The following is a 12,717-nucleotide window of genomic DNA, read 5'->3' on the forward strand; positions in this document are numbered from 1 at the left end:
GCATCAGAGCCCCCTGCCCCAGCCGCCCAGCTTCCGCCCCCACGGCAGAGCCCCTTCCCCCCAGCTCCGTCCTGGATCTGCCACATGCCAGCCAAGCGCATTTCCTAAGGGGCTCCCCTGCTCACAAGCTCAGCAAAATGGGGTCATGGCACCTTCCTCAGATCTGGCGCTGGCAGAGGAAGCTCCTCATCTGAAAGGGGGGGGGCGCTTATTTGGGAAGCATCAGGGAAGGAGTTTGGTCCATGGTGGGAATTCTGAGGAATGGGGATGAACAGGATTGTGGAATTCCACTCTGCAAACCGATGGTGTGGCCGTGTTTGGGGTGCTGCCCCTCGAAAAGGATATTGTGGGGATAGGAAAGGAGGTGGAGGGGCAGAGGGGCTCCCCTAGGAAGAAAGGGGGAGGCATTTGGTTCGTTTCAGGTCAGAGAAAAGGAGGCTAAGGGGCAAAAGGATACGATTCAGGATGGATAAAAGCAAGCATATTTAGAAGAGGTTTCAAGGGAAGTTTTCTACAGTTCAACAGTTGGTGTTTTATGGAGTTTTTAATGTTTTGTGGGAGCCTCCCAGAGTGGCTGGAGCCCCCCAGTTAGATGGCATATAAATAAACAAATAAATTTCTTATTCTTATTAAGCACATGTTCACCTGTCGAACTCACTGCCACAGGAGACAGTGAGGGCCACCAACCTGGTTGGCTTTGAAGGGGGATGAGAGTTTTAGTCACAAGGACCAGGTGGATCTTCCAGGTTCAGGGGCAAAATACCCCCGATCTCCAGTCACGGGAGAGCAGCCATTCCCTTCTTGCTTGCGGGCTTCTGAAGCCAGGAGGAGGCTGGTCTAGATGGGCCCAGAAGGGCCCCCAAGGGAAGGATGGCGACTCAACGGCAGTTCTGGCGGGTCTCTGGGGTACCGGCAGAAAGGTGAACCCCCCTCCCGAGTTTCCATCTAAAGGGAGGCACATAGTGTGTGTTTGCAGGCAAGGGGAGCACAGGTGTGCAGATGTGCCAGCAAGCCCAGACACACACCTGCACACACAGAGATGGGGATTCGGGGGGGGGGGAGTCTGGAGGCTGCGAGGACCAAGAAGGAGCCCCCCCCCTGCACACAAGCACACACTGGTTCCAGCGGCCAGTCCAGGGAGCCCTCAGCACCCCCCAAAAGTGCGCTCTTGCCGAAAGCGCTGATCCCGTGCCGCCTGCCCTTGCCAGCAGGGTGAGAGCAGGCCGCTCAGCTGCCCGGCCTCAGGATGCCAGGGCTGCACTCACAAAGCCTCCCTCGCAGGCAGAGCGGAGGAGCGGGGGGGGCACCGGCCCCTCGAGAGACGAACGGCCTTCAGAGGCCCCTGGACCCGCTCAACCGTCCCCCGTGGGAGCCGAATTCGCGTCCTTTTGGGGAGCGGGGAAGGGGGGGGAGCCAGCAGCCCCAGCCGATCGATCCCAGCAGGCGGCCGGCGGGGCAGAGGCAAAGACGGGCAGCCTTGGCTGGGCCTGTCGCTTCCAATCAGGCGGCAGCGCCAACCTCGGGGGACTGTTTTGATCATTAGCGCAGAGGACTTTTTCATCGCTTAGCTCCATCAAATTAATCCGAAGTGAAAAACGAGGTGCTGACAAAGGAACTGCGCATAAAGGCAGCCCTGCGACAGCGGAGGAGAGCAGAACGGGGGCTCCCAAAGCAGCCCCCCTCGCAGCCAGCGCCAAGCGGATGCCAGCCCAAGAGCCAGAGCCACCAAGGTCACGGGGAAGCGGAGAGAGGTGGGGGCCCTTGCCCACCCCCTCCAGCCCCCAGCAGAAGCCTTCATTGCAGCTCAGAGCCCTGCGCCTGGAAGGAAGCACTCTTGAGCAGCCCTGAGCACCATCAAATCTATGCTCCCGGGTGCCATTAGAAAGTTGCAGGATAGTGCGCACCCCGGAAATGATCTCTTTCAGCTTCTGCCTTCTGGAAGAAGGTCCAGGGTTATAAAGACTAGGACTAGCCGCCTGAGAAACAGTTTCTATCCAAATGCAGTTTTTTTTAAACGCAGTGTAAGGTAGTCTTTATGTGAGTATATTGTATTTAAAAATGGGGTATCAGAGTTTTTAGGGGGCTAACCAGGTTGGGGTAGCTGGGGTAGCAGGCTTGTTGGTTTTGAATGTCTTATGTGGATTATTCAGTTTCGTTGTTCTGTATAGGACAATGACAATAAAGACTATCGTATTGTATTGTGCGCGTGCAAAGTCACCGACAGAAAATGCAATGAAGGAGCCGCAAGAAGCCTTATTTGGGGAGGGGGAGGGATGGGAGGCTGCCACAACCCCCTGGAATGTGAGGAGGAAAGGCCAGGAAAGGCCTGTTTTGCCCCTGCCTTGGACCAAAAGGGATGCGGGCCCAGAAGGGGCTGCCAGAGAAGATCAGGGGCGGAGCCGCCTGTCAAGGGCAGACCAGGCAAAGCCAGGAGGAAGAGGCCGGCCGGTTTGCGAGCGGCATACTCAACTGCGCCAGGGGGGCCCTGGCACCCGGATCTTTATCCCTAACAGATTGTTGATGAGGGGAGACAGGAGTGGGTCCGAGGAAGACCCCAGAAGCCACAAAAAACCTTCCCTCCCTCCCCACTCGCGTGCAAAGGTGCCCCTCGCCACCCCCAAACTGCCTCTTGACGCAAACATTGCTGCAGGGAGACACCCCCCAGTTGCCCCCCATGGGGGACTGAAGACAAGAGCAGCTCAGGCACCAGCCAGCCCACAGGCCTCAAGTTGGGCCAAATCGCCACCTTCAAAGCCTTCCTCCATCATCATCATCATCATTTTATTTATTAGATTTATCTACTGCCCTTCATTTAAAGATTTCTGGGCATTTATACATTTATACATTTATTAAGAAACCAGAAGCATTTTTACTCGGCATTGTAGGAGATGATATAAACAGAAAGGATTGTAAGTTGTTTTTATATGCAATGACGGCAGCAAGAATATTATTGGCACAAAAATGGAAGCAAGAAAAATTACCGACAAAAGAAGAATGGAGGATGAAGCTGATGGAGTATGCAGAATTGGATAAACTAACCGGCAGAATTCGAAACCTGCGAGACCAGAGATTCACAGAAGACTGGTGTAAATTTACGGACTATTTGAAAAGTAATTGTGATGACCAGATTACGTTTGTAGGTTTGCAAGACGTTTTGCGAGGTAAATTATTTGAATTATTGCAAAAATGGTTAAAGAGGTGGATTGTGAGTTAAGATAATTAAAGGCAATAGGAATTTAAGAAATGCAGAAGAAATGATAAAAATGGTGGATCATCAGAGGTGCTGATGGAAGTCCAAAAAGATGGTATAAAATGTGAAGTTCTGTGGAATGTATAATAATTGGTATGTTGAAAATAATACAAATTATATATTAAAAATATATATAAAGATCTCAGGCCCCTGGCGCCCAGCCGTTCTTCGGGGGCTCTGCCCCGGCCCCCGCCAGCCCACCTGGCCCCCTTCCGGGCTTACCTTCTTCCCAATCAGCTTCTTGCGCAGAAACTCCCGGGCCTCAAACATGTAGGGAATGTCATAGAGGGGGCGCAGCTTCCGGTTCTTGTCCTGCGGAGGGAAAGCAACAGCAGTCAGGGCAGTGATTAAGGAGATGAAGATAAAAGACCAAAAGTTATTCATGCGTGCCACAGCTGTGGCAAGGACTTTGCTGGCCCAAAATTGGAAATCACAAGACGTTCCTAATATTGCGGAGGGGCAGTCGAAAATGACAGACTATGCCAAACTGACCGGAAGGATTCAGGATCAGGACGACCAGAGATTTAAGGACAATTGGAGTTAATTTGCTAAATACTTGAAGGACAGTTGTAAAAACTTAAAAACAGTAGCAGGACTGAAATAACTCCTACAATGCAAAATAGATAGGGTGGGAAATGATAAAATATGCAATGGACTTGATAAAGGAGACCAACTGAAGGGAGGGAGGGAGGCCATGGGCTCGGCAGAGCAAAAAAGTTTATGGGTTGAAGAATGTATGGTAAGAAATAACATGTAAAGAAAATAATAAAAATGTATTGGGGGTGTGGGAAACAGAAGTCAGGGCAGTGGCAGAGTCCCCAGGAGGGGCGGCGATGGGAGCAGCAGGAGTTCACGGCTCAAACGGGACCTGTCTCCCTTTTTTTGAAATCCTTTTTTATTTGATTTTACAGATGCAAATTAGTTACAATACCAAATACATATCCCTCCCATCCCCTCCATGGCTCCTATTGTCAACTTTTCCAACTGCGTATTATTTCATAATCTGTATTTCATATGCCTCCATACTGTCCACAGCATTTGGTGAGATTAAAAGCCTGCTAATGTTTTCATCTGCTTAATAAATCATAAACTTTCCCCATTCTTTCTTGAATTTCTTGTCTTCAGGTCACTTCAAGAAGAGAACCAGCCCAGTCCCCTGGTCATTTCATTTGTAAAAAAATAATTGGGGACCGTGAAATCATTAAAAAGAAAAATCAAAGCAGTATACGATTGTATATTAAACAACTACCGAAAAGTTAAAAACAGACATCAGTTAGTCATTGTGGAAAGATGAGTTCCCCACTGCCTGTGTAGGATTCTGGCATTTAGAAGTTGGCACCTGCTGGATCTCCAGTGGCAGGGAGTTCCACAGGACTAGGCCAATGACATTAAAGGCTTAGCTCCTTGTCAAGGGAGCCTCACCAACATGGGGAACGACCAGCGACGTTCCTGCAGGTGATCTGAGTGACTGAGCCGGGATCTATGGGGGGTGGCAAGCTGTCAGGGCTTTGTAAATTGAGGCACGGCCCCTAAACCCGGCTGGGAAGCAGATGGGCACCCAGTGCAGGGGCTTTAACACAGAGGTCACCACCTGTTTCACCACTGCCTGCCCCCCTCCCCGGCCCCTGCCTCCAAGGCAAGCTGCTTTGCTGTGACACCCCCCCACACACACACACGCACTTCTCCTGGCACATGCCAGCACAGACACCAAGGCATCCCTGGAAAAGCAGGTCGCTTCTCCCACCCGGAGCCCATCGGAGCCGCCAGCCAGCCCGTCACGGCTGAACGTCTCTGACAGCTGCTGAGGGGAAGCCCCAGGGCACAGCCTTGGCTCAAAGGCCGGAGTCGGGGGCAGCCGCTGGCCGTGGCAACGTCTGGCGCAGAGCCAGGCTGGACGCAGGAGACTGGAGGAAGCCTCTTTCGATCTGGGCACAGGCCTGGGAATGGCACCAAAGCAGAAGGGCACCATCTTGCCCTAAATGCTGCTTAGCATCTCTACGAAGCCCCTGGGAGAGGTTATGGGGAGATTGGGGGCAAGGCGTCATCCGGACAGGGATTATATGTTTCTGGACCAGCCTCCTCCCTCTCCCCCCCCCCCCCGGTCATCCATGCGCGCAGGCAACTTCTGGGCTTGAGCACCGCAATGTGCTCTAGGCAGGGCTGCCCTGGTGCAAATCACCCAACTGCTCGCTAGGGCAGGATCCCGCCAGCATTTCAACTTGCCGCTGGAAAAACTGCACTGGTTGCCCGTTGGGGAGCAGGGAAAGTTGAAGCTGCTCGTTTTTGGTGTGCAAAAAGCCCAGGCGGCTTGGGACCAGGAGACCCGAAAGATGCTCCTTCTCTCTGCCCCTTCTCTCTGCCCAATCGAACACAGAGCTCTGCAAGGGAGGACGTCCTGCAGAGACTCTCTTCCTGGGAGGCCTGTGCCACCCAACTCAGCTCTTGGGCTGGCGTGTGGCGGCTCTTCTGCCCTTTTACGATTCCCCCCTTGAATATGAGGCAAGCGCAGACTCTGCTCCTTTTGGCGGCCTCTGAAGACCTTCCCCTCCCAAGGAGGCGTTTAAGGGGAGACCTTTCCCCGGCTGTGTCTGTTTTGGAATTGTTTCTAAGCCGATTCCTCAGTGCTTGTTTGCTGCCCTGGGCTCCTTGGGGAGGCAGGGCTAGATATAAACGGAATGAGTAAATAAGAAAGCAAATAAAGCCTTTTGAACAGAAGCTACTCAAATCCAACAGCAACAGTCAGCTGAGCCAGGAAACTCCCTCAAGCTCTGGGCGGGCAACCTTTCGCTCAAGCACTCAGCCAGGGAGGGGGAAGAAAGCCCTCCCTTCTGGGGGCCACGGGCGAGATCTGGAGGGGCCACACCTCCAGCCTGCAGATCGACATCTCCACCCAGAAATGCCCCACACAAAGCTGGCACCAAGAGCTGCCGGCTGATTGGAACAGGTGCCCACAAGCAGCCCCAGGGAGGGCACACACCTGGGAGAAAACCTCCTTCTGGGCTGGTGGCACCAACAGGCATAGAATCGGGACCATGGGGGGGTCATCTAGACCAACCCCCTGCAATGCAGGAATCTTTTGCCCAACGCAAGATTCAAACCCACAACCTTGAGATGAAGAATCTCACGCTCTACCAACTGCGCTCTCCGTCCGTGCAAAAGAATCCACGGACAGGAAAAACCTCCCCAGGCGACAAAGACCTTTGCCAAACATGCCCTCAGAGGCTGCCTGGCTAAAGCAAGGCTGGGGGGGGGGTTTGGAGCATGAGGGAAAGAACCAGGCCACAATCCGCGCCCAGCATTTGGGAAATGCCACCCCCCCTCCCCCTACGGATACTTGGGAGTTTGCTCCGCTCTCCTTCGCAGCCTCCCGGCATTGCCTAACCTTTATTTATTATAAATGCCCCTGTCCTCCTCCCAGTAATGCTGCAAAGGTCTGCAGAGTTGCCAGCGAAGGACCCTCCTCCCTGCCTCCTCCGCGGGGGAAGAGGCTGCGGGCAAACAGGCCAATAAATTATTACATATATGCGAGTGGGACAGAGCGGCTTCCCAGGTAGCAGGAGCGCAGAGCTCAAGGTGCTGCAAATTAACCCTCACTTAAATCCAAGCTTAGCAAGTCCATTAGCTATGCAAACACCCCTCAGCCTGGCTCCTACCCAACGCCCACAGTGCCCGCTCGCCCCCTTTCGGCTGCTGGGGGGGGGCACACACCAGGCAGCTCCTATTCTCAGCCTCCCATAAAACGGGTCAGCAGGAACACTGGAGAAGCGCAGATCAGGGGGGAGGACTGCCTGGACAGCTCAGTTGGCTAGAGCCTGGTTCTGATAACACCAAGGTGGCAGGTCCAAACCCCTTACGGGAGAGCAGCATATTCCTGCATTGCAGGCGGCTGGACTAGGACATGGGTAGGCAGACTAAGGCCTGCGGGCCAGATCCAGTCCAATCGCCTTCTAAATCAGGCCTGCAAATGGTCCAGGAATCAGCATGTTTGTACATGAGTAGAATGTGTCCTTTTATTTAAAATACATCTCTGGGTTATTTGTGGGGCATAGGAATTCGTTCATCCCCCCCCCAAAAAAAATAGTCCGGCCCCCCACAAGGTCTGAGGGACAGTGGACCGGCCCCCTGCTGAGAAAGTTTGTTGACCCCTGGACTAGGATGATCCTCACCTTCCTTTCAGACTCTACGATTCTCTGAATGCTCCAAGCCAGACCTAGGCAAACTCGGACCTCCAGATGTTTTGGGACTACAACTCCCATCATCCCTAGCTAACAGGACCAGGGGTCAGGGATGATGGGAGTGGCAGTCCCAAAACATCTGGAGGGCCGAGTTTGCCTGTGCCTGCTCCAAGCAGCTGGTTGGGGAGCTCCAGCCCAAAGGTCCCCCCAGCTCCCCACTCCCCAGATCGGCCAACGTTTGGGGCAGGAGACACCAGACTGCAGGGGCCAAAGCCCCCCAAGCTAACAAGCGCCCCCAGTTTTGAGCACATTCCTCTTTTCCCTCTGCAGGACAAAGAGTCCTTAGCCAAGGCCCCCCCGGGAGAGAGGAAGGGCTCCAGACGCCACCGGCTGATTGTGGGGCAGCAAATGAGTGGGGACGTGGAGGCCAGGAGGGCTCCATGGACTTGTTGTCTTATCATTATTGTCCTGACCTGGAGGCAGCGCCGACGCGAGACTCGTTTCGCCACGGAGATGATTCTGATATTTGTGTTAATTGAGTTGTTGGCCATTTGCCACTTTGGGTCTCCCTCGGGATGGAGGAGGGGGGTGGAGGCAATAAATGAAATGTCACAATTAAAGGAGGCTTTGCCTTGGAAGCAAACAGCACCCCCCCCCCCGCAGAAGCAGTCTCCTTCTGCTCCCCCTACGCACAGAGGCTGATGCTGCACCCAAAGGTCTCTCCCCAGACTCCCAGAAGGGAGGGGACAGCTCTGGGCACCGTCTTCACTCCTCTGAAGGTACCATCAAGGGATGGAGGGGGGCTGGCTAGAGAAGGAGGCCGGTGCAAGGGGGGGCTGCATTTCTCCTTGCCTTCTTCTCTCCCACCCCACAGAAGACAGGTCGGAAGTCCTGAGCTGGCCAAGAAGACCCCACAAGCCAATCCCAGACCAGCCAAACCAAAGGCCATGTGCGTGTGTCTGCTTGTGTGTGCATGGAACTCGACCGGAGGGAGGAGCAGGCAAGGAGGCTGCGCAGGATCTGTCCTCGAGACCCAGGCTGCAGGGCGGGGGGTTGGACTAGATCAGGGGTCGGCAACCTAAGGCCCATGGGCCACAGGCGGCCCACAGGGGCTGTTTATCCGGCCCAGGAGACGCTCCCGAACCAAGCCACCCGGTTGATGAGTCCCTGCGCGCTGCACCGCGCCGGTTTTGTGCAGCATGCAGGGACTTGCTTCTGCAGCGCTGGAAATCGCATCTGTGCAGACGCCAGAAATTGTGGGTGGGTGTGCAATCCGGCCCATGGAGGGGTCTCCGCAGGAGTGAACCGGCCCAGGCGAGGCAAGCCTTGCCGACCCCTGGACAAGATCCCTTCCAATTCCACAGTTCTGTTCTAGGATTCTCAAACCTCCCCTCCCATGACATGCCTGTGCCTCTCCCTTCTGAGTCCGGAGGGCCAAGGATGCTCTCCCCCAGGGTTCCTGACGCCTCCCCCCCAAGGGGGGCAGCCATGTCCCCCCCCCAACCAGAGCATGAAAGTCAAAGCAAAGCTTCCCCTGCTGCTCTTCTCCTTGCTGGCCAGCAGCCTAGGAAGTCCTGCCATCTCTAACCGAAATTAGCAGCCTAGACTGCAGCTTGCCTCCCGACCTCCCCTAGTGGCATGTGGGGTGGAAGGGAGGAAAGCAAGAGCCCCACAGCCGCCCTCTGCAAAGCTAGGAGTGGGAGGGGGCGCAGAAGCTGCTGTGGAAAGCTGCCTGCCGGGTGAGACCTTGAGGCTGCCTCCTGGACGCCCCACGGGGAGGGGAGGGGGGGCTGCAGAGGCTTTTGTTGTGGAGAGGTTTGGCTCTGCCGATATGGAGCCCGTGCCCCATTTGCTTCAAGGCAGACACTTAATGTGCAGCTCCAACGAACAAACGAACCCGAGGAGGAGAAAAATAATTAGCATTACTGCAGAGAAGGCTCCTTTCATCCCTCCTGGCCCCTTCCAGACCTCTGCAAGCAGGCAGGCAGAAAGGCAGAGAGGGCCTTCATTTGGAGAGGCTTCCCAAAGTATTGGGGGGGGGGGCAATGGCAGCAGCAGCCAAGGATGCCAGCAGCCCTGCAGCATGCCCTCCCTGGGGTGCCCGCCGGTGCCTTCTGAACCTGGATCCAGGTCAGCTGGGCAGAAGACACTGCCAAGCCACAGCCAAGCTTTCTAAGAAACGTCCCCTCGCACATTCAAGCGATGTGGATCCCCAGTCGGGGCAGAGGGAAAGTCTTGCACCTCAGAAAGGGCTGCTCAGGGAGTGGGGGGGGTGCATTCAGCAAGGGGGGGGCTCTCCCCTCCTCCTGCTCCTCTGCCATCAGGACAGGCTGGCAGGGGAAAGGGGCCTGGAGGATGGAAGCACTTCTATTATTTAGCTGGTGCCAGAATAATTTACAGCCGGACATCAGAGCTTGCGCCGAAGAAAGCCAGCCATAAATACACCGCAGATCTGAGTTATGTCGTCGCAAGGCAACCCGGCTTCGCCCCTGGAAGCGTCTCCTGGGCTCGCGAGTCAGAGAGCCCAAGGCTTAAATCTCAGCAAACAGCACATATCTCATCCCCCCAATACAGGAGATGTTGCAGGACATACTTAAAAACCAACTAAATTCCCCCTTCCCTGGAGGCGGCAGCACAGATCTGGCTTTTGCCCTGAGGAGCGGAAAGGGCTCCTTTCCCCCAAAGCCAGCGCCTGACTCAGAAGCAGCAGCAACCTCCACCCCCCAGGCAGACTCTGGGGAAGAAGCAGAGCGCCAGAGAACCTGGCCAGACCACCCTGCGCCTCCCCTGGCCCACCCACCCCAGCAGGTTTCCAACATTGCGTTATATCACCCAGCTAAGCATCGCAATATATTGATATATCTCAATGTCTGAATTAAGGATGGAGCTATGGAGCACCGGCTGGCTTCACGGTTTCCCCCACATTGTGATTTCTGCATAGCACACACACACACACAATTTGCAGTATGTTGCCAGGTCAAAAAATTATGAAACTGATATCACGATATGGACTTCAATCCAGTTTCGGAGGATGTATCACAATACTGATATATTGTCCAGCCCTAGCGAAACAAAATAAAAAAATTCCTTCCAGTAGCACCTTAGAGACCGACTAAGTTTGTTATTGGTATGAGCTTCCATGTGCAGGCACACTTCTTGCATGCACACGAAAGCTCATACCAAGAACAAACTTGGCTGGTCTCTAAGGTGCTCCTGGAAGGAATGTTTTTTATTTTGTTTTGACTACGGCAGACCAACACGGCTCCCTACACTGTAACTAGCCCTAGCGGAGACATCCCTATAGAATCACAGAATTGTAGAGCTGGAAGGGACCCCCAGGGGTTCTCTAGTCCACCCCTGCAATGCAGGAATCTCAACTAAAGCATCCCTGACAGGTGGCCGTCCAGCCTCTGCTGAAAAACTTCCAGGGAAGGAGAGTCCACCACCTTCCACCCCACAGGCAGACAGTTCTTCCTGCCAGCACATTTCTCCTAAGGTCTGGTCGGAATCTCCTTTCGGGTCCTCTTAATCCATTGGTTGGGGCCCTTCGAGTATTGGAAGGGGGCTGTGGGGCTGCCTGTTCTGCTCAGCATCCCCAGGCTCCGTCTGGGCCAGGCCTGCAGAGTCAGCTCCGCGCTGAGCCCAGGCTGTTGCTTCAGCGCCAGTCGCCCTTGAAGAGCTCACTCTGCCTTGGGGAGAGAAGCCTCTTGCAGAAAGGGGTCCGGCTTGCTTGGAGGGAGCTGGGGGGAGACTGGGGCTCTGCAAACTGTGGCCTGGACCTCTGGAAGTCAGAGGAGGGCCACACTATCTGGGGATGGAGTGACTCCCCTTTGAGGAAAGGTGGCAATCCAAGGGAGACGGGAATGCACAAGGGCTGGCAAAGGACCGCCTTGCCTGGCACTTCCAGGGTCCCTCCTCCTAACCCTCCTCGGTTTTGGCTCTCGTATTTATCTCCTAAGAGTCCTGCAGAGTGAGCTTGCAAAGGCCAATTAACGGGTCGCTGCCTGACAGGCAGGCAAAGGGCAATAAAGAGTCAGGTCCAGGGACGCCAGAGCCTTTCCGGAGGCTTCTCAAAAGCCAGCCTTTTGTAGCCCCGAGAACACGGCAAAATTCAACGATCTGCGCCAGGAGAGACATAATAGAAACGTTTAAGTGCCCGATACAGATTGCCCTTAAACATGTCCCTGTCAGCCGCCATTAAACGCTGCGCGGCCGGCCGGTAAAAATGGTATTTCATATTGGGGGGCAGCACACTGCGAGGCGGCTTTCTGGGAAGCTGTTCAAGAACCTGGACATGTGTTTGGAGGTTTTGCAAATAAACATTAAAAATCAATATAACAGCAAGGAGGCTAACTAAACTCTGCCGCGATCCAACGCTGGGCTATTATGTCACGCTGCCTGTAAGCTGCTTTCGGCACCAAAAGTTGCTACGGCAACTTTTGCCCAGAAGGGGAGGGGAAGGGCGGCACTCCCTCTTCCTCTCCCTCCCCTCAAAAGCCATTCCAACAACGCCAAATCTCCCCCAAGTAGCTAGCCCTCAGCGAGGAACCAACAAAGAAAAGGCTGGAGCCGCTGGTGCCCTGCACTGGCCAAGGAGCGCCCACTCGATGGTGAAGTTGGCGAGTAGCTCAACGGACACGGAAGGGGTGCGCACGCGCACACACACACACACCGCGTTTATTAATATTATTAATATGCCGCCCATCCAGCCACTCTGGGCGGCCCCCAACCAAAATACAGTAAAAGCGCAATACGACATCACACACTAAACAATTCCCTGAAGGGGGCTGCCATGATAGGTCCAAAGCAAGGAGGGCAGAAGCCGCAGCTCTGAGCAAGGCGCCTGGAAGCTGAGCTGGCTGGAGAAGCCCTCTGCCCAGGAAGATGCCAGCCACAGAGGGAGGCAGACAAGCTCCTGAATACCAGTTGCTGGGAACCGCAGGACGGGAGAGTTGCTCTTGGGCTCGGATCCTGCTTTCAACAGGCTCTTCCTAAGTTCTTGAGCAGGGCTAGAAACTCAGGTATATAAGTGAATCGCCAAACGGCACCTTGAACGTAGGTTTCGGTTGTCGTCTTAACGGAATGTCTAGGCACCTTTTTTGCAATGGGAATTATCATCATCATCATCCTCATCCATTTCATTTCTAAAGGTAAAGGTAAAGGGACCCCTGACCATTAGGTCCAGTCGTGGCCGACTCTGGGGTTGCGGCACTCATCTCGCTTTACTGGCCGAGGGAGCCAGCGTACAGCTTCCGGGTCACGTGGCCAGCAGGACTAAGCCTCTTCTGGCAA

At 54.6% G+C, this 12,717-nt stretch overlaps 1 protein-coding gene across 1 annotated transcript in view; it reads right to left on the reverse strand.

Annotated features, from left to right (window-relative positions):
- SND1 (staphylococcal nuclease and tudor domain containing 1) overlaps positions 1-12,717 on the reverse strand; it is a 220,023-nt gene that overhangs the window by 127,522 nt on the left and 79,784 nt on the right. Inside the window, exon 11 of the mRNA XM_082238802.1 lies at positions 3,473-3,562. Coding sequence (XP_082094928.1) covers positions 3,473-3,562 — 90 coding nt within the window. The remainder of the gene's footprint in view (positions 1-3,472; positions 3,563-12,717) is intronic.

Source organism: Podarcis vaucheri (genome assembly GCF_965113315.1).
Source record: "Podarcis vaucheri genome assembly, chromosome: 10".
In the NCBI taxonomy this organism is placed as follows: Eukaryota; Metazoa; Chordata; class Lepidosauria; order Squamata; family Lacertidae; genus Podarcis; species Podarcis vaucheri.